This window comes from Magnusiomyces paraingens (assembly GCF_902498895.1).
Source record: "Magnusiomyces paraingens strain CBS 517.90 genome assembly, contig: contig1, whole genome shotgun sequence".
In the NCBI taxonomy this organism is placed as follows: Eukaryota; Fungi; Ascomycota; class Dipodascomycetes; order Dipodascales; family Dipodascaceae; genus Magnusiomyces; species Magnusiomyces paraingens.
In genome coordinates, this window is record NW_022474067.1 from 4885095 (window position 1) to 4903396 (window position 18302).

An 18302-nucleotide genomic window follows, 5' to 3' on the forward strand; every position below is an offset into this window, starting at 1 on the left:
ATTTAATATCACATGACTTTTAACAAATAATTTCACGTGATTCAGTTTAAGTTACAATGCGTTAACTAACCACTTCCAGACCCTTTTTTTTTTTTTTTTTAAATATAATTATAATTATGTTTAACTTTTATAAAGTTTATTATAACGTTAGAAATTTTTTTTTTTTTTTTTTTTTTTCTCACAACTAGTATCAAACGGTTGGTTGTTGCCATTGTTCTGGTGACATTTCAAGAAAAAAAAAAAAAAAAAAAAAAAAAACTAGAGAAATAAATTTCTTTGGAAAGCAAAGTGTGGGTCTTAATTAATTATAATAAAAAAAATAAAATAAAATAAAACAATCACAAATCGGACAAAAAATTCAATGATAAATAACAATATATTAGGGGGAGGGAGGACTATGAAATGTCTTGATTACATGGACTCCATTCTGTGGCTGCTTCTTGTTAGAGTATTAATTCATGCAAAGCTCGCTTGCCTTTTAATTAAATTCTGAGCTCAATTTTTCTGTTCTTAAAGAAATTTTTTATTTTTTTATATTTAATTTTATTTTATTTTATTTTATTTTAATTTTTTTGCTGCGTGCCTGACTACGATGCATGAGCCCTGTACATACAAAAATATTATAATATTTTTATTTTCATATTATTTTCATAAAGTAATAAAAGTTGTGTTTACAGAATACCAAGTTTGGGATTTTTTTATGTGAATCCAATATTATGGCAGAGTCTTGCAAGAACCACTTTGATCGAGTAAAGAAAAAAAAGAAAAAAAAGAAAAAAAAGAAAAAAAATAAAAAAATAAAAAAATAAAAATAAAATTGTAGTATTAATTATATGTTCTTATATATAAAAAATATATATATATAATTTTTTTTTTATATATAATTAAAGTCCATTTGAAATGAATTGTCTGGAGTTTGATACATGCGGATTTCACTGAAACTTGTGCGCTAACTTAGTTAACTATATAATATAGTAAGACCCTCAACCCTCAAATTTTTTTTTTTTTTCTTATACAAATAAAAGAAGCAGGTTTCGCTTGTTTGCAACAAACAACTTTAAGAAAAAAAAATAAATAAATAAAAAAATATCTTTCTGAAAAAGACGGGTGCGCGTTCTCCAGGTACTTTTTTTAAATAGGTTTTACTGCATTTGGTCAATTATCTGCTGCATTTCTTTTGCAAAGACAACATTTGGCTGCTGCTACAATCAAAAACCGCTGCTTCCTAAAAAAAAAAAAAAAAAAAATTTTTTTTTTTTTTTTTTTTTTGCTCGATCACCATTCTTCTTTTCTTAACCACCACTTTACCATTTACATGAAATTTATAGTCCAAAATGACTTTCAAGATGAGGAAGCTACTTGAAAGCTCCCATCTGCCCTTTTTATCTTCCACCTCATCCTCTTCTTCTCCAAATTCTTTTTCTTCTTCTTCTTCTTCTTCTTCTTCTTCTTCTTCTTCTTCTTCTTCTTCTTCTCCTTCTACTCCTTCATTATCATCATCTTCTTTTAATCCTTCTCATAAGTCCGCTACTACTTTGCCTTTTAAACATCCAAAAAACGCGTCATTTCAACCCCAGTTCTCAGCACGATCAGCACCATCTTCTCCAAACCTTAAAAAACACAAAAAGTCAGCAAGCTCTTCTTTCTCACCATCACAGCACTTTACTCCCAAGCATTCATCTTCTCGATCCTGTTCAACTGATTTGCTTTTTTCTAACAATAACACACTTAAGTCTCCAATGTTTACACCTTCAACAACTCAAACGCGTCCAGAACAACAACTTAACGACAATTTTTCTTTTCCACAAAACACATTCACCGTTCCTCAACTGAGGCCGCCAAATAATGGCGATTTTAATTTATCAACACAACCAAACCCCCCATTTATTGACCGTGTTATAGCAGAGCTAATGGTTGAAAACCCAGATGATTTAGAACTAAAGAACCAGTATCAGCAACAGCAACCTTCCGACTCTGTGCTGATGGTTGAAAGAAATTTAAATTTTATTCAGCTTTACTTTTATCAAATAAAGTTAGCTCTTCAAGAAGCTTTTACAAGCCATGACATTGAGTTTGTTTATACAAAACGTCAGCAACTAATAACTGCGCACAAATTATTAGAGCTTTGTAACACAGAACTAGAACGCTATATGTCTATTCTTGAAGTAGAAAAAACAACATCACCCTCCACTGATAAATACAAGCCACTGTCACGAAAAAAATCCAACAATACTAACAAAAGACTTGTTAAGGCTGCAGACAAGATTGGAAAAACAATCCCGGAGATGCGCGAACTCTACATCTTATCGCAGAATTTTCTAAAACGCTTGGATCTTTCTGCCGAGTGGAACGAGCTCTACAATATCATTACAAGTGGCTTGGAACTAGAAACCTGTAATCTCGAGAAGGACCTTGTCATGATCAAAGAACAAATTGTTTCCTCTGGCCTTTCAGCAGCACTTGGATCCAGTGCTCGCTCGTGTTCATCTACTTTATTATCTGCCAGCTCCAAGCACAATCTTACTGAAATGGAGTTTTTACTTCAAGCTGTTCTCGACAACCCCATCACTAGCGGGTGTCGTACCATTCCCTATCTCAACGGTGCTCAAAAAATTGTAGTCACTAGGTAAGCATCAGTGCGGCTCAGAACCACACTCAAAACAAAAACAAACAAAAAAAACAAACAAAAAAAAAAAATTTCTAACAAAATATTATTTAGATTTTATGCTGTCCAGGCAAAACTTAGACCTCTTGATATTGCCATAAAATGCTTGCCTGATCGAATTGGGCTTTTTGAGGCAAAGGCAATCAGTGTTTATCCCCGATCATTTATTCAGCTCACAACACGTTATGCTGATCTTCGTGAGCGATTCTATGGCTTGTCAAAAGAATGTCTTAGATTATCCGAAGAACTTGGGGATGAACTTCATTGGAATGAACTTTTTGTTGGGTTATGCAGCAATGCAGAGCGTGCTATGATTGACTATGAACGGGCTTCTAGTGACTCCAAAATTGGATTTAGATCAGTTTCTACTTCTTCTACAATGTCTACAAATTCAACAGTTTCTTTATCTTCTACAACTTCAGCATCTTCTTCTGTATCATCTTCTAATGGTGGATACAAAATTAGTATACAAACTAAAAATGCTGCCGCCAAAACAAATTCTCTTAAAGACTTGAATAAAATTATGTCTTTGCTTAATGGAATGGTGAAACAAAAGGCAATTAAAAATCCTCAATTAATTCGCAAGCGAGACATTCTTCAAGAAAAACTTATTGAACTCAAACATTCCAGTAATTCCTCAACTTTTCATATTGTGTTTGATCCCACACACAAGAAAGCAAGCATTGGCCCCAAAGCCTCTCCTAAACCTTGTATTAATGCCTCATCATCAAAGTACTGCTTACTTCCTTTACCGCGCAAGAATAAACCAAATTTTTCAAACCCGTCAACTTATGCATCGTCATCACGAAATGTTTCAGGTGCATCAACCAATTCAACTGTTTTGTCAGAAGACTCTTTAATGTCATCAACACTCTCATCTCATTGCCGCACAATTTCCTCCTCTTTAACATCACCATCGAGCTCACCTAAATCAGTGCCAATCCAGCTCAAAACGCCAAATTTTGACCGTAACCCAGTTTGTAATGAATCAGAAGTACCAGCACCTTTATCATCTTCTACAACCAGCTCTGCGGTTCCAACAGTTTCTCATGTGCGCAATGATAGCGTTTTGCATGAAACCGCCCTCACAGCTTGCAGCCATTCTAGTGGTAGTGGAAAGACGTTGACGCCGCCTACACCTCCATACATTAACAACACTCCACTGCATGAAGATTCATCACAGCCATTGAGCAATACTGCATCACCAGTGCTACCACCACGGCTAAACCCCTCATTTAGTACTGCATCAGTTTCATTGCAAGAGGAAACTAAGGACGGATCGCCGCGACGCAGGCTAGAATCTGGTGTTGAGTTTTCAGATCCATTTTCTACTTATAAAGGTGGTACTGTTGCTGCATTACTTTCTATTGGCGAATTTTCTTCGCCTCGCTTGACACCAGTTCCTGTATTTTCTTTAGGAGTTGAGCCTCAAACACAGCTGCCTCTCAAAAACAAACTTCAACCTGGGTTTGTCCCCGAAGAATTATTTTGTAATTCTCCTACACTTGATCCTCGTGTAATTGGAAGTTCAAAAACTGATTCTAGTTTGCCACTGAAATCTGATATTCGCCAAGAACTTTTACCAGAACTGACTATTAGTCCGAGCAGAAGCAATAAACGCAAATCATGCGAACTTGGATCACCTTCAAAATATAGTGTACAAATTGTGCGAAACGGTCTAAAACAACAACCGGTTTCTGAATCTTTGACCATAACTAAGTCACCTTTAGTACGTGGAGGAAATCAAATGTCATTAATCTCATCACGGAAAGCTTCTCAGCGTGCGCGCAAAATTTCAGATAAAATGAATACTGCAGCGATGTCTCCAACATTTTTCCCCAATGATGTGACGACTGTGACACCTGGAAGAGTGTCACAGATGCATAGATACAATCCTAGCACAGCCTCCTCTTTGACTGAAGAATCTCTTTACAAGGCTGCCATTGTATCATCAACTCCTTGCTCGAATTTAGGCTCTGCAAAACAACACAAGCAATCTTATAGTGGCTCAAGTCGCATATTTCATATTCCTCCACCTCAACGTTTGTCCAGTTTGTTTGGGAATGAACTATGGCCAGTATCCCTCTCTTCATCTCCAATGGCTGAGCGACAAGTATTAGGAGAAAGCAGTGGGAACATTGCAACACCACCACCATCACATAAAAATTCTGGTAAAACCAAGTCGCAACAATTCGTTCCAACGCATGGGAAGCGTGCCAGTACATCAGGATTCTTTGCACGGTTATCACATACTTTTTCTCCTGAAACAGAGTTTCACGTTCCATCCACTTCTGTTTTAGATAATAGTGTTGCAAGCACCCCTGGGCTTTGTATGTCTCCCTTTATGCTTGATGACTCTTTTGAGTCTCGCATAGATAAACAGCGAAGCTATGGAAATGCAAACGGAAGTAGTATTAGCATTGGTAGCAGTGCAAGTGGAAACAGCAGTGGTGGAGGATCTGGAGGATCTTGTGATGAATCTCAAGTAATTGACAGACGGTATCGTGTTATGCCATCTAATTTGGTGATTCATAAACCTTTTCAGGTAGGAGATGATAGCGAAAATCATGTTGCTACTAGTACACCTAATACGGACACTTTTGAAGAGCAAAAACCATTTTCTGCTGGAGCATATCATATCCTTGAAGTGAATCCAGAAATAGTGGTTCAGGATCACATCAGTATTACTACAAGTCGTGGAACAGTCAAAGATGGGCAGGAAGGCATAAATTTACCTTCAGGAAGTACACCATCCATATCTTTTATGCCCTTTTCTCGTGGAGGCTCTCGGCCATCATCTATTGCTAGTTTCTCATCAGTATTTTCTTACACGTCTTCACTTGCTGGAAACACAAGCTCAGGTGATAACTCTCAGTCTTCCTCAGGCTTGACCCTTCCTCAATTTCAAATTCATGGTCAAAATCAGAGTCCTCAACTGCAAATCCAAATCCAACAACAGCAGGGACGACCACAAATATATGACAATTATATCATTCCGTCACCAACGGCTCCAACAGTGTTTTTCTCCAACCTGGCGACGGAGGCACGCACTAAGAAGCCTAGAACAACTAGCACGTCAATGACACGATCTAACTCTAATTCGAGTTATGAATCGTTGCGACAGTACCAGCGACACGCACGTGTTGCTCAGGCTGCGGCACAGGCTGCGCTGGCGGCACAGTCGCAGCGCGAGTAAGAATTTAAAGTATTGACATTGAAATCCTAGAGCGGACTAGGACACAAGATGGAATACTTTATGTATTATTTATTTATTTATATTTATTTATTAAAGAAGATATATTCGTTCAACAACAAATGTATCTTTCTTTTGTTTGCATATTTTGTTAACACTTTCTTGCTTTTAATATAATGTTTAATTTTGCTCACTTGTTTATTTTATCATTAACTCTACGGGCTTCCCAGGCAAACAGGCAAGCCTACTCTTCCGTACAGTCTAACGAGTCTGCAGGTAATTTATACAGGCATTTGATTTTTGTTTTAATTTACTTGCGAATAGAGGAAGTCCAGCTTTCCGAACCAAAAATGCGGGTGAAATAGGATTCCTTTTCGCGCTCGATTATCTCCTCTTCATTAAACATTCGTAACTGGCCGTCTGGTGTCATTTCGCCAACTTGCCTTCGCTTTTCCTGACCCATGATAACTAAAAGAAGTTTTTTTAGAAACAAATCTTTTTTTAAATAATTTTCTCGAAAGTATACTTACGTCGCTTGTAGAGGCCATACGAGGACACAACCATAAGAGGAATTCCGAGCAGAATCAAGTGAATGCTGATAGATTAGCGCAATGCGCCTATGAAAAGATTTTAAAACAAAACTTTGAAAAAACTAATTACTTACCTGCGTTGTTTATTAGGATCAATTTTGGGAGCTGTTTTCTGAGCTTGTTTAGCGGCAGCAGCTGCTGCAGAAAGTGGTGGTCGGGCCATTTTGCTTTCAAAGCCAATAATTTTGGTGGGATTGCTTGTAGATTTTTTTTTTTTTTTTTTGGGTTATGAAGTTACTGGTGAATTTTTTCATGGCCAAGAAGCAAGTTTATCCGAATCAACAGTTACACGGGATTTAAAATATTTCACACGGTAATTTATTCTTTTACACGGTATAAATTCACGTGCTTAAAAAAAAAATAAAATAAAAAAAAATTTTAAACCTCCGGTGATAAGAGTCACTAGCGTACCGATTTGAGTCCTTGCACACAAAAGACTATTTAAACCTCACGGAATCCTGGAAAACTTTTTTTCTTCTTTTTTTTTTTTTCCCCTTTCGTTTCTATTCATCACTTTTAAAAAAGTTTTCCTTTTGCCTTCCATGTTTTCATCATCTTTAAGGTCACTGCGCGCAGTTCGTGCAGAGCGTATTGTTCCTAAACTGCGGCATCTCGCAGCAACTAAACCCTCGGTTCCTCTCGTGTTTTCGGCAACACGATCCTTCAGCAATGCTGCCCGTCTCCTTGATGCTGAAAAGATTGACGGCAAAGCAATTGCAAAGTATGTTTTCTTTGATCGAAACTTAAAATCCATAACTAATATAAAATTTTCAAAGGTTGATCCGTGAAGAAGTCCACACTGAAATTGATTCATTGAAAGCTTCCACTCCTTCTTTCAAGCCTAACCTTGTCATTATTCAAGTGGGAAGTCGTCCTGATTCTTCTGCTTATGTTCGTATGAAGCTTAAGGCTGCTAAGGAGGCTGATATTCTTTGCGAGCACCGTAATCTTCCTGAGGATATTACCGAGGCTCAACTTTTGCATCACATTGAAAAGCTCAACGATGATCCTTCAGTTCATGGTGTTTTAGTTCAGCTGCCTCTTCCTAAATCAATCAACGAAACCACTATTACCAATGCTGTTATCACTGAAAAGGATGTTGACGGTTTCGGTCCCATCAATGTTGGAGAGCTTGCTAAGCGCGGCGGCTCCCCCCTCTTTGTTCCTTGCACCCCCAAAGGTGTTATGGTCCTTCTTGAGCGCTCTGGTATTGATCTTCGTGGTAAGCGTGCAGTTGTGATTGGCCGCTCTGACATTGTTGGAAACCCTGCTTCGTATCTCTTGCGTAACGCCGATGCTACTGTCACTGTCTGCCACAGCAGAACACAAAACCTCCCTGATGTTGTTCGTGAAGCTGATGTTGTCGTTGCAGCCATTGGCAAACCAGAATTTGTCAAGGGTGACTGGATTAAGCCTGGCGCTATCGTTATTGATGTTGGTATCAATTATATTCCTGACGCTACCAAGAAGTCTGGAAAGCGTCTTGTCGGTGATGTTGAATATGAATCGGCCGCCAAGGTCGCCTCCAAAATTACACCTGTTCCAGGTGGTGTTGGTCCAATGACTGTCGCCATGCTTATTAAGAACGTTTTGGACTCAGCAAAGCGTTCTCTTGATGCTGAGTCTCACCGTCATATTACTCCTCTTCCCCTTGAGCTTAAGACTCCGGTTCCTTCTGATATCGCCATTTCTCGTGCTCAAGAACCCAAGCATGTCCGTGCTGTTGCAAAGGAGATTGGTATTACCGAGCACGAGTTTGAGCCTTATGGAGCTTACAAGGGCAAGGTCAGCCTTGATGTTCTCGACCGTCTCAATGATAGAATCGATGGTAAATATGTCCTTGTAGCTGGTATCACCCCTACTCCCCTTGGTGAAGGAAAGTCTACTACTACCGTCGGTCTGGTTCAGGCTCTTGGTGCTCATCTCAATAAGATGGCCTTTGCAACTGTCCGTCAACCCTCCATGGGCCCTACTTTTGGTATCAAAGGTGGCGCTGCTGGCGGCGGCTACTCTCAAGTCATTCCCATGGATGAGTTCAATATGCATTTGACAGGTGATATTCATGCTATCTCAGCTGCCAATAACCTTCTTGCCGCTGCCATCGACACCAGAATGTTCCACGAAAACTCACAGAAGGATGCTGCCCTTTACAAGCGCCTGGTTCCTGCAAAGAATGGTGTCCGCAAGTTTACTCCTAGCATGCTCCGCAGATTAAAGAAGCTTGGTATTGACAAAACCGACCCTAATTCACTTACTCCCGAAGAAATCACTAAGTTTGCCAGACTTGACATTGACCCCGATACCATTACATGGCGCAGAGTTGTTGACTGTAACGACAGAATGCTTAGAACTATTACCATTGGTGAGGGCAAGGCCGAGAAAGGTCAGACCAGAGTCACTGGCTTTGACATTTCAGTCGCCAGTGAGTGCATGGCCATTCTTGCGCTTTCTTCTTCCCTTAAGGATATGCGTGAACGCCTTGGCCGGATGGTTGTCGCTAGCAGTAAGCAGGGTGAACCCATTACCTGCGAAGATATTGGCGCCGGTGGTGCTCTTACTGCTCTCTTAAAGGATGCTATTAAACCCAACCTCATGCAAACTTTAGAGGGAACTCCAGTGTTTGTTCACGCTGGTCCATTTGCAAACATCAGTATCGGTGCTAGCTCTATCCTTGCTGACAAGATTGCTCTCAAACTTGCCGGTACCCACGAAGGTGAGAATAGAAAAGAGAAAGCTGGTTACGTTGTTACTGAGGCTGGTTTCGACTTCACCATGGGCGGTGAGCGTTTCTTTAACATTAAGTGCCGCACTAGTGGTCTTAGACCCGATGCCGTTGTCATTGTGGCCACAGTTCGTGCTCTTAAGCTCCATGGTGGTGGTCCTGACGTCAAGCCTGGTGCCTCTCTTCCTGAAGAGTACCGCACTGAAAACATTGAGCTTGTTAGAAACGGTGCTCGTTCGAACTTGCGCAAGCAGATTGAAAACGCAAAGTCTTATGGCAGCCCTGTAGTTGTCGCTATCAACCGGTTTGTGACTGATACTGATGCTGAGCTTGAAGTCATTCGAGAGGCTGCTCTTGAAGCTGGTGCCTTTGATGCTGTTCCTACTAACCACTGGGAACAGGGTGGTCTTGGTGCCATTGATCTTGCTCAGGCAGTTATTAAGGCTACCGATGCTCCCAAGACCACTGAGAAGATTAACCTTCTCTACTCTACCGAAGGCACTTCTCCTGAAGAGAAGCTCAATATCATTGCCCAGAAAATGTATGGTGCTGCTGGTGTCGAGCTCAGTGAAGTCGCTAAGAAGAAGGTCGAGACATATACTAAACAGGGCTTTGGAAACTTGCCTATTTGCATTGCTAAGACTCAGTACTCTCTGTCACACGATCCCGCTCTTAAGGGCGCCCCAACTGGTTTCACTGTTCCCATTCGTGATCTCCGTGCATCAGTTGGTGGTGGTTATCTCTATGCTCTTGCTGCTGAAATTATGACCATTCCTGGTCTCCCCACCCACGCTGGTTTCATGAATGTCGAGGTCAATGAGGATGGTGAAATTGAAGGATTATTTTAAAAAAACGATTGGAAGGAGAATAAAATAAAATATTCAACATTATAGAGGATTTTTTTTATATATATAGATAGGTGTATTTTTAATATTAAGCGGGTTCAACACCGTTTTTAGTTTATGTTAGATTTTTTGGCCCACAAAGTTAAGCCCATTTTCTAGAATTTCGGACTAGGGGAAAATTTTTGGAAGTTGTCTTCACCACCACTACACAACCACCTGCTTATAAAATTTAAATACCCCGCGAAACAAATACCAACGATGCTGAGGTTCCACACAGCCAAAGTTTCTTCACCTTCTTTGTTAGCTGGAAGATATTTTTCTACGACCTTTCTTTGCCGTAATTCAGAGTCACCCAAGCAGCATATTCTCCAATATTTACGCGAGCCCGGCGATGATCCTGACCGCTACCTTGACGAGAATGGAACCTTTGGCGGCCGCATAATTCGACCTCAGGATGAGCGTTTATATTCACATACAAATGTCCTCGAGCTTATAGACCGTCCTGAACCAGCTTTGGATCTTATACCAACTCTTAAACGTCGTCAAGCCATTTCCGAACCGGGGCTCTTTGCTTCTCAAGCTGACGCAGACCGTGCAGTCGCTGTTCTTGACCGTGTTAACGAGCTAGGCGCTTTGCCGACATGGCATCAAGTCACTGCCAAAGAGTACTACAATGACTTCGATGACGCTCAGTACGATTTTGAAACACAGTTGACTAAAATTCAGGAACTCAAAAGCGGTGATAGCGTTGTTGTAATTGGCGCAGGTATCTCAGGTCTTTCACTGGCATGGTTTTTGGGTCATGCCAGACCAGATCTTGACATCACTCTCCTTGAAAAAAACGAAAAAGTTGGTGGCTGGATGCGTACCGAAAAAATTACGCTTCCGCCATCTCAAAATAAGGACCCATTAGATGACGAAGAGCCAATGGAACGCACTGAATACAATGAATGGGGTCCTAGAACACTACAGGGTGGCCATTTAGGTTCAGCCCTTGTTCGTATCATGCTCACAAAACTTGGAATTGTTGACGATGTGCTCAAGGTTGTGCCTAAAACTTCTGCTGCTAATCGCAAAGGTTTATTGCATAAGGGCTCTCCATTCCAGCTACCTTCCTCAACTGGCGAGCTTTTTGCTTTTTTATCACACCCATCCATTACACGTGGTATTAAGCTTGCACCTTTTCGCGATTTGATTGCGCCTTCTCGTGACCCTAGCGTTCGTGACGAGTCGGTTGACTCTTATGTGACCCGCCGTTTTGGTGCTAAAGCTGCCGAACGTTTTGTTTCTGCCATTATGCGCGGTATTTATGCTGGTGATTCCGGCAAACTTTCTGCTCGCTCAGTTGCACGATTAGGCAAAATGTACCCTACTGAAGTTGATAATCCTAGTATGTTGTCAAGTATGATTTCTGGCTCAGGTCGTCGCAGTGAAATGTATTCTGCTCATGCCCAAACACTTCTTGCTCATGCAATGGTTGATTTGCCCTTTGAAGAAGTCCTTAAGGAAATGTCTAAATACTCTGTCGGTGTATTCAAAGATGGGATTCAGTCATTGGCGGAACTACTAGAGAAAGATCTTGCAGAAAATTTTAAAAATGTGCATATTCTTAAACGAAACACTGTCCTGGGGCTTAAAAAAGATCCTGAATCATCAACAATTACTGTTAAATCAAAAGAAGATACAATTGGTCTTGAAAAGGAAATTAAGGCTAACTGGGTTGTTTCAACAATTCCAGGTTATCATGTCTCCAATATTCTTAAGTCTACAGACCTCGAACTCTCTGAACAAATTGACAAGTCTTTGACATATTCTAGTGTTGGCGTTGTCAATGTCACAATTCCTAATAAGTTTATTGGCAGAAACTGGTTTGGATATCTTGTTCCTAAAGAAGAGGATGCTCTTGGAAATAATCCTCATGGTCTTCTTGGTGTCATTTTTAATACAGCAGTACGAACAGCTGCTCGTGATATTAACAGAATACCCCTCCCTCACCCCTTTGAAGCTATGACTATCCAGAAAAAGGATTCCCCTCAGGGTGAATCTTTCCTTGATAATTACGATCCCCACCGCTACGAAGACGAACACTTACGCAAGGTGTTATTTACTGATGCGCCTGAGTTTGACAAAAATCAAAACCCAGTAGTTAAAGAGCCACCTTTACCTGACCACAGCAACATCACTCTTATGTTTGGTGGACACCTATGGTCAGATCTCTCACCAGACCAAATTCCTACTGCTGAAGATCTTATCGAATTTACTAAAGACGTTTTCAAAGCTCACCTTGATGTAGATCTTGATGCGGAACAAGATGTCGATTTCAAGGTTAAAATTCAAGAAAAATGCATTCCTCAATACACTGTGGGTCATCGTGAACGCATGCAAACAATTAAAGATGCAGTTTCTCAAAAGTATGATAATAGGCTGACGCTTACGGGTATGTCGTTTGGTAGAGGTGTAGGAATCGGTGATAATGTTCTCGATTCTTTCTGGTTGGCTGCTAGACAAACCGAAGAACGTAAATTGCTCTACCCTGCTTTCTATCTCAACCAGTGGCTTTCCTTGAGTTATCCATCGCTGCTCAAATAAAATGTATATATTATTTGTAAATATTACTGATTTCCATTTCATAAAAAAAAAAATTAAAAAATCTAACGCACGAACAACAGAAACAAGATACAAAGGGTGATAATACCAGCCAAAATCAAACTATCTCTTTTCTTACGTGTATTGACTTTAGAAATGAGAGTATTAATTCCAGGAACCTGCCCTAGTGTATTTTGCAACCTTCGTTGGACATTAGAAAGACTTTGTCTTTGTCGTGCAAATTCTTCTCGTGTTTCATAGGCTTGTGCTAAAATTGAATCAGCCATACTATGAGAGTTATCTATTCTGTTGCGCTCTGAAATCATGTAATCTGAGTCGCTCATGCCTGCTTCTCTTCCGCTTCCATTGCTCTCGCGTGCCCTATGCAACTCAATGTCTGTGCGAACAGACGATAGCAGGTTTGTGCGCACTCGCTCCTGTTTGATGCTGTTGATTAGTCTGATATAATCTGCTCTGTTTTCCGCCAAAGTTTCTTTGTGGCGTTGCAGCTGGTGATCTTTTGTAATTGAAGGTGTGTCTTCAGAGTTTACAGTCCGAGCAAGCGTAGCTATGGTTTCCTCTCTCTAAACTAAAATGTTAAAATTCGTGCTCAGAAATAATGATAAATTACGCACTTTTGCCAAATTCTCTTCAATGTCCTTGCTAAGGCGTAGCTCTTCTTCCGTTGCAGATGAACTTATACTTTGAGCAAAACTGGAAAAGTCAGATAGTAAATGCTGGGAATCAGTCTCCAGCGATCGGAGCTGTGCTCGGAGTTGTGAAAATGTGGCCATGATAAGATGGTAAGAGAAAAGGGGGTAGAAATGTGATCCGGGGTAATAAAAATGATCAAATGGTAATCGGAACAAATTTTTCAAAAAATTTACTCCTTAAAAAATAACTCAGTAAAACCAAGCGTAATTTTTTATTTTTTGGTAATGAATACTTGTTCGCGTTGCTCTTGGGTAGATACGATAGTCGTGGGGGTCGGAAACGTAGAAAGGCAAAATTTCTGGACGCGGTTTTGTTGATGAGGTGTTGTTTTCTGTAATTTCTGTAAAAAAAAGTGTTCACGTGAGCAGGACTTAACACTTAAACTAAAAAAAAAAACACCCAAGCCCCCTGACTCATCTTCAATATGAAGTCACGTTATTTATAATGTGCTAATTAGGAAACGTTTATAACTTAAATTTACAACACTAGATTAAATGCATTTGACTTTGATCGAAAGATGTTTTCATATCTAAATAAATTTCTTAAAATAAATTAAAATAAGATGAGAGAATGACGTTGATACCCTTGTAGGATAAAAAATTATATATCTTATCCCACTGTCTAACCATATCTGATACAAGAAACATGAACATCATGTAATAAAAATTATCTTCAAATTAGATACCAAACTCATTAAGCTATCGATTATACGAAACTTTTTTAAAAAAAGTCGATTTAGATGATATTACATAGGTTTCGGTCAAGCTTGAAGTTTTTCTATTATTATACCTTAAATGAATTTTAGGATTTGTAAAATAGAAAATTTGGATGGAAATAATAAGCTTGGATATATTAAGCTGAAGTTTATTTAGTTGAAAAAAAATATCACTAAGTCAAGTTATCATTCAAGCAATCTGTCTAATTTTTTGAAACTGAAAATCAATAAAATTATTTTTACTAATATTTTTTTTTTTCATTTCTGTGATAGATTTCCATGATTTTGTTTTTAATATGTATTTGGCACATATTCCAATTAATAATAATCCACAATTTTAACCTCGGGAACCCGATAAGCAGTAGCAGGAAAAGTTGCGTTGATTTTAAATACTAACCAATTTCCTGAATAATTAAGAATCTGGAATTGATTGTTGTTTGCAAAATAAAATGTACCATTTTTTACATCAAAATTTTCAGGACCAACTTTATTAGAAGAAGCAACAAGTTGATTCTTATCAATAGTCAACCAACTATCAACTCCTCTAACACGAATTCTGCCATTTGGAAGTTGAAATTCTACAAAATGCTTGCTGGATGTAAGATACCAACCTAAAGGACCATCTGTTGCAGAAAGAGGGCGGTTTAAAAAGTACTCATGTGTTTCTGTTAGAGAGAATTAGACAGCTTTATAAGGCTCAATAAGGGCTTGAGAAGCACCAGCAGTAAAAAAAAAAAAAGCGAAACAGTATATATTTTCATTGTCAAAAAAAAAGGATGATATTTTTATATTTTGTTTTTGGGGAAATCACAAGGAGCTTTTTTTTTAGTATTTAAATACATATAAATTTATAGATTTTAGAAACTCAGTATTAATTGACATTTTTGGAAATTTAAGGAAAGTCATAATACACAATTATCCGATTCGCTAAAGTCTATGAAAGAGGTAATTACCTCTTTATAAAGAGTATCATGCTAATAAAAATTCGTTAGCATCGATCTATTAAAACTGCTTAATTTTTTTTCAATTTTTTTTCTTTTGTACTCGAGTTTATTTTTACTGTTAATATATATATTGCATTAACTAGGACTAAAAAATATAGTTAAAAATCCTCTGGCCAGTAGGATTTCCTTCGTATATTTTTCCTTTCATTTGACATTTGTGAAATTGTCAAAAGACAACTCAATAGTAATGGACAGCAATTTTAACACTGGGTCCAATGTAGGCTGTTGCAGGAAAGGTAGCATCACTGGTATAGACAATCCAATTTCCTGACTCATTCAAAATAGAAAAAGTATCAGAACCATTAAAAACAAGGTTACCTTCTGAAGTGACATCAAAGTTGGCAGGGCCAGTAGTTTGAGCAGAAACAACAGCAAGTTGCTTTGCACTATTAATTGTCAACCAAGTGTCGACACCTCCGACACGAATACGACCATCAGGAAGTTGATACCCCACAAAGAGAGTACTAGAGTCAGGGTAAAATCCGATAGCATTTGCAGGGGATCCAGAAGAAAGGGGACGGTTGACAAAACGTTCATGTGTAGAGGTAAAGGAAAGTTGTACACTTTTAGAAGGTTGAATTTCTGCCTGAGCAAGGGCAAAAAAGGCAGACGCAAGAGCAAAAAACTTCATTTTGAATTGTTAACAGATTTAGTTTTGAATTATAGAATAAGTATGAAAATAAAAAATAAAGAATATTATAAAATAAAAAATGTTTCGATATGATAATGAAGAAAAAGAATTAAAAAGTTTTATTAAACTAGACTTATTTAGATATTTATATTTCAACTTTTAAAAAATAAAAATATTTTAAAATATTTAATATATATTGATCTTTTTCAAATTAGCAAACACAATTATCCCATGTTAGTAAAAAGGCTCAGTGTTTTCTATTTTTACTTTTATTCATATTCATATTTCTAATTTTGGCTCTTTCTGATGCAATTAAAAGAGTTTTTCGATCACTACTAAAATATATTTTGCTTGATTATTAAAATAACAAGGGTTTGATTGATCGTCGGATATAGAAAGTTCGATATATTTTGAATGACGATTTCAAAACTAAAAATACACTCAAAAATATGGTGTAATTGTTTTTTTTTTCTCCACCTTCTCTACCAAATTTTAAACCAAAGACCTGGTTGAAGTTTATTTCTCTTGCTCCCGTGTTAATTTTTAAATGCTATTTTGCCGTGAACGGCTCTAATATTTATCACAGGCCTCATGACGGTGGCGATTTTCAAGCTATGATTTCATAAAGTTAATCTGATGATGGTAAAAAAAAGTAACAGGTCAAAAAATTGCTTTTATTATGCAAATTTTAGTGATATTCTTTCTTTTTTGTATGAAAGATATAAAGAATCATAAAATATGGTATATAGCATATATGCTATTTTGTAAAAAAAAAAAAAAAAAAGGAAGGAAAATAGAAGCACATTTTTTTCTTAGAAATAAAAAATTTATTTCATGTTCTTTGGAAAAGCTATTGAGCCTTTTAAAATGAACCAGTTATTTCAACCGTTATATTCTTGAGTTCCTTTTATTGAAAATTAGACAATAATTTTTAGGGGAACTGCCACTTGCTTTGTTTTTTTATGAAATGACGCACTTGGCAGCAAAATATAATTAAAGATAAATTATGCATGAAATAAACTGTTGTTTATTAAAATTATGTATTCAGTGGGTATGATGGGTATGATATTGGCACAGATTAAAGTTTTGAGAGTTGTTAAGTCTCATTGTTAATCAACTGTTGAAATATGAATCATACCGGTAATAATTTCACAAGTTTTGCTATAAACAAATATTTTCAATCTTTGGAAAATCAAAAGTCTTGATTCAACTGTATTTAAAAATTGAAATTTTATTACAAACACAAATAGCACAATAAATTAAGTTTCAATTGCTTTCAGCAGCCCATGGAAAAAACTATTTCTTTATTGAAGTGAATTATAAATTCGATTTGTGATCAATTTACATCTGGTTTTGTTTATTTAAATCTACAAATTTTGTAGATCGTTACCATCCCCAGAATTTAGATGTTCAGATGATTCGATTTGAATACGCCTTTTTTTACGGTTCAATGGAAAGTTCAAAAATTCTACAGAGGCAGATTTGAAAGAATCTAATTATAGCACCCGTGAGTTGTTAAAGTTTTAATAATTGTAATACCGAAAAAGCAGAAATTAACCGACGGTTATTGCTATTTTTTTTTCGTTTTTCACTTTTATCTAGAAATTACAAGAAAATACAACTGAACTTGAAAAAAACAAAGTTAAGTTTGTTCATTCGCATCAATATTATAAGCTTTTTTATATAATTCTTTTTTATGCTAGATTGAAGATCAAATTGAAATATGATTTTTATTAGAATCAAAATCTTTTTTAAAATTGTAAAAAAAACTATTTTTTTTTCATAATTTGCAAATCAAACATTAAGGCTCTATGTCTAATTTCCTTTGCACTATTTCAAATAAAAATGGTGAGCATTTTTAGTAAAAAGCAGTATAAATAAAAGGCATATTTCTTAATGAAAATATTTTTAGTGGTCTATTTTATTTATATTTATTCATCATGATGATAATAAATGATCATTTATTTTAAAAACAGGCCAATATATTAAATAAATAAAATGAAGTTTTCAGCAATCCTTACTGTCCTTTTTACCATAGGAACTCAAGCAGCCATTATTCCTAATAGAGGTGTTCAATTGAGTTTTGACACTACTGATTCCTATCTTGCTAACAGACCTTTGTCTTCTCCAAATAACAATTGTCCTATTGGATGGTATCCTAGTGAAAATATTCTCTTTACAGGCTTTTCTCTTCCAGATGGTCGCATTAGAGTTGGAGGTGTCGATACCTGGTTGACTTTTGATTCTGCCGGACGTCTTGTTGTTGCATCAGGAACTGGTCCTGCTAATTTTGGTGTTGATGAAAACTATCATCTTAGATTTGACAACTCTGATTCCTTTAAGGTTGGAAATGAGGGTGGAAACTATATTGTTTATGGTCCTAGCGCAACCCTTCCTTCGACTTCACAGCCTAGTCCTCAAGTTAAAATCCGCGTCAATTACAGTTAAAAACCATCAGTTCCGGGTTATAATTAATTCACATTTATTTATCTAATTAAAAATAAATTTGAACTTTGTTTAATAAAAATATTTACAATTGTAACAAAATAGTCAGATTAAGAACTCCCTTACTATTCTTCTTGTTTTAACTGTATTTTTTTAATTTAATTAGATGTGGTTTCCAACAACTAAAAAGTA

General features: G+C 37.2%; 7 protein-coding genes across 7 annotated transcripts; 4 read left to right on the plus strand and 3 right to left on the minus strand.

The window, feature by feature from the left end:
- Positions 1-1334: 1334 nt before the first annotated feature.
- Positions 1335-5861, plus strand: SAPINGB_P001484 (uncharacterized protein; the record flags this gene model as incomplete). The annotated part of the gene is made up of 2 exons (XM_031996205.1): positions 1335-2626; positions 2720-5861. 2 exons carry the CDS (start codon positions 1335-1337, stop codon positions 5859-5861), a joined length of 4434 nt encoding a protein of 1477 aa, XP_031852096.1.
- Positions 5862-6168: 307 nt separating this feature from the next.
- SAPINGB_P001485 (uncharacterized protein) lies at positions 6169-6611 on the minus strand (the record flags this gene model as incomplete). Its single annotated transcript, XM_031996206.1, has 3 exons — positions 6169-6326; positions 6389-6453; positions 6523-6611. 3 exons carry the CDS (start codon positions 6609-6611, stop codon positions 6169-6171), a joined length of 312 nt encoding a protein of 103 aa, XP_031852097.1.
- A 379-nt stretch (positions 6612-6990) lies between these two features.
- On the plus strand, positions 6991-10018 carry SAPINGB_P001486 (uncharacterized protein; the record flags this gene model as incomplete). Its single annotated transcript, XM_031996207.1, has 2 exons — positions 6991-7169; positions 7225-10018. 2 exons carry the CDS (start codon positions 6991-6993, stop codon positions 10016-10018), a joined length of 2973 nt encoding a protein of 990 aa, XP_031852098.1.
- Positions 10019-10273: 255 nt separating this feature from the next.
- On the plus strand, positions 10274-12604 carry SAPINGB_P001487 (uncharacterized protein; the record flags this gene model as incomplete). The annotated part of the gene is made up of 1 exon (XM_031996208.1): positions 10274-12604. The coding sequence occupies one exon, from the start codon at positions 10274-10276 to the stop codon at positions 12602-12604; it is 2331 nt and encodes a 776-aa protein (XP_031852099.1).
- A 62-nt stretch (positions 12605-12666) lies between these two features.
- SAPINGB_P001488 (uncharacterized protein) lies at positions 12667-13395 on the minus strand (the record flags this gene model as incomplete). The annotated part of the gene is made up of 2 exons (XM_031996209.1): positions 12667-13185; positions 13237-13395. The coding sequence occupies 2 exons, from the start codon at positions 13393-13395 to the stop codon at positions 12667-12669; spliced, it is 678 nt and encodes a 225-aa protein (XP_031852100.1).
- A 1817-nt stretch (positions 13396-15212) lies between these two features.
- On the minus strand, positions 15213-15665 carry SAPINGB_P001489 (uncharacterized protein; the record flags this gene model as incomplete). The annotated part of the gene is made up of 1 exon (XM_031996210.1): positions 15213-15665. One exon carries the CDS (start codon positions 15663-15665, stop codon positions 15213-15215), a length of 453 nt encoding a protein of 150 aa, XP_031852101.1.
- Positions 15666-17663: 1998 nt separating this feature from the next.
- Positions 17664-18113, plus strand: SAPINGB_P001490 (uncharacterized protein; the record flags this gene model as incomplete). The annotated part of the gene is made up of 1 exon (XM_031996211.1): positions 17664-18113. One exon carries the CDS (start codon positions 17664-17666, stop codon positions 18111-18113), a length of 450 nt encoding a protein of 149 aa, XP_031852102.1.
- Positions 18114-18302: the final 189 nt, after the last annotated feature.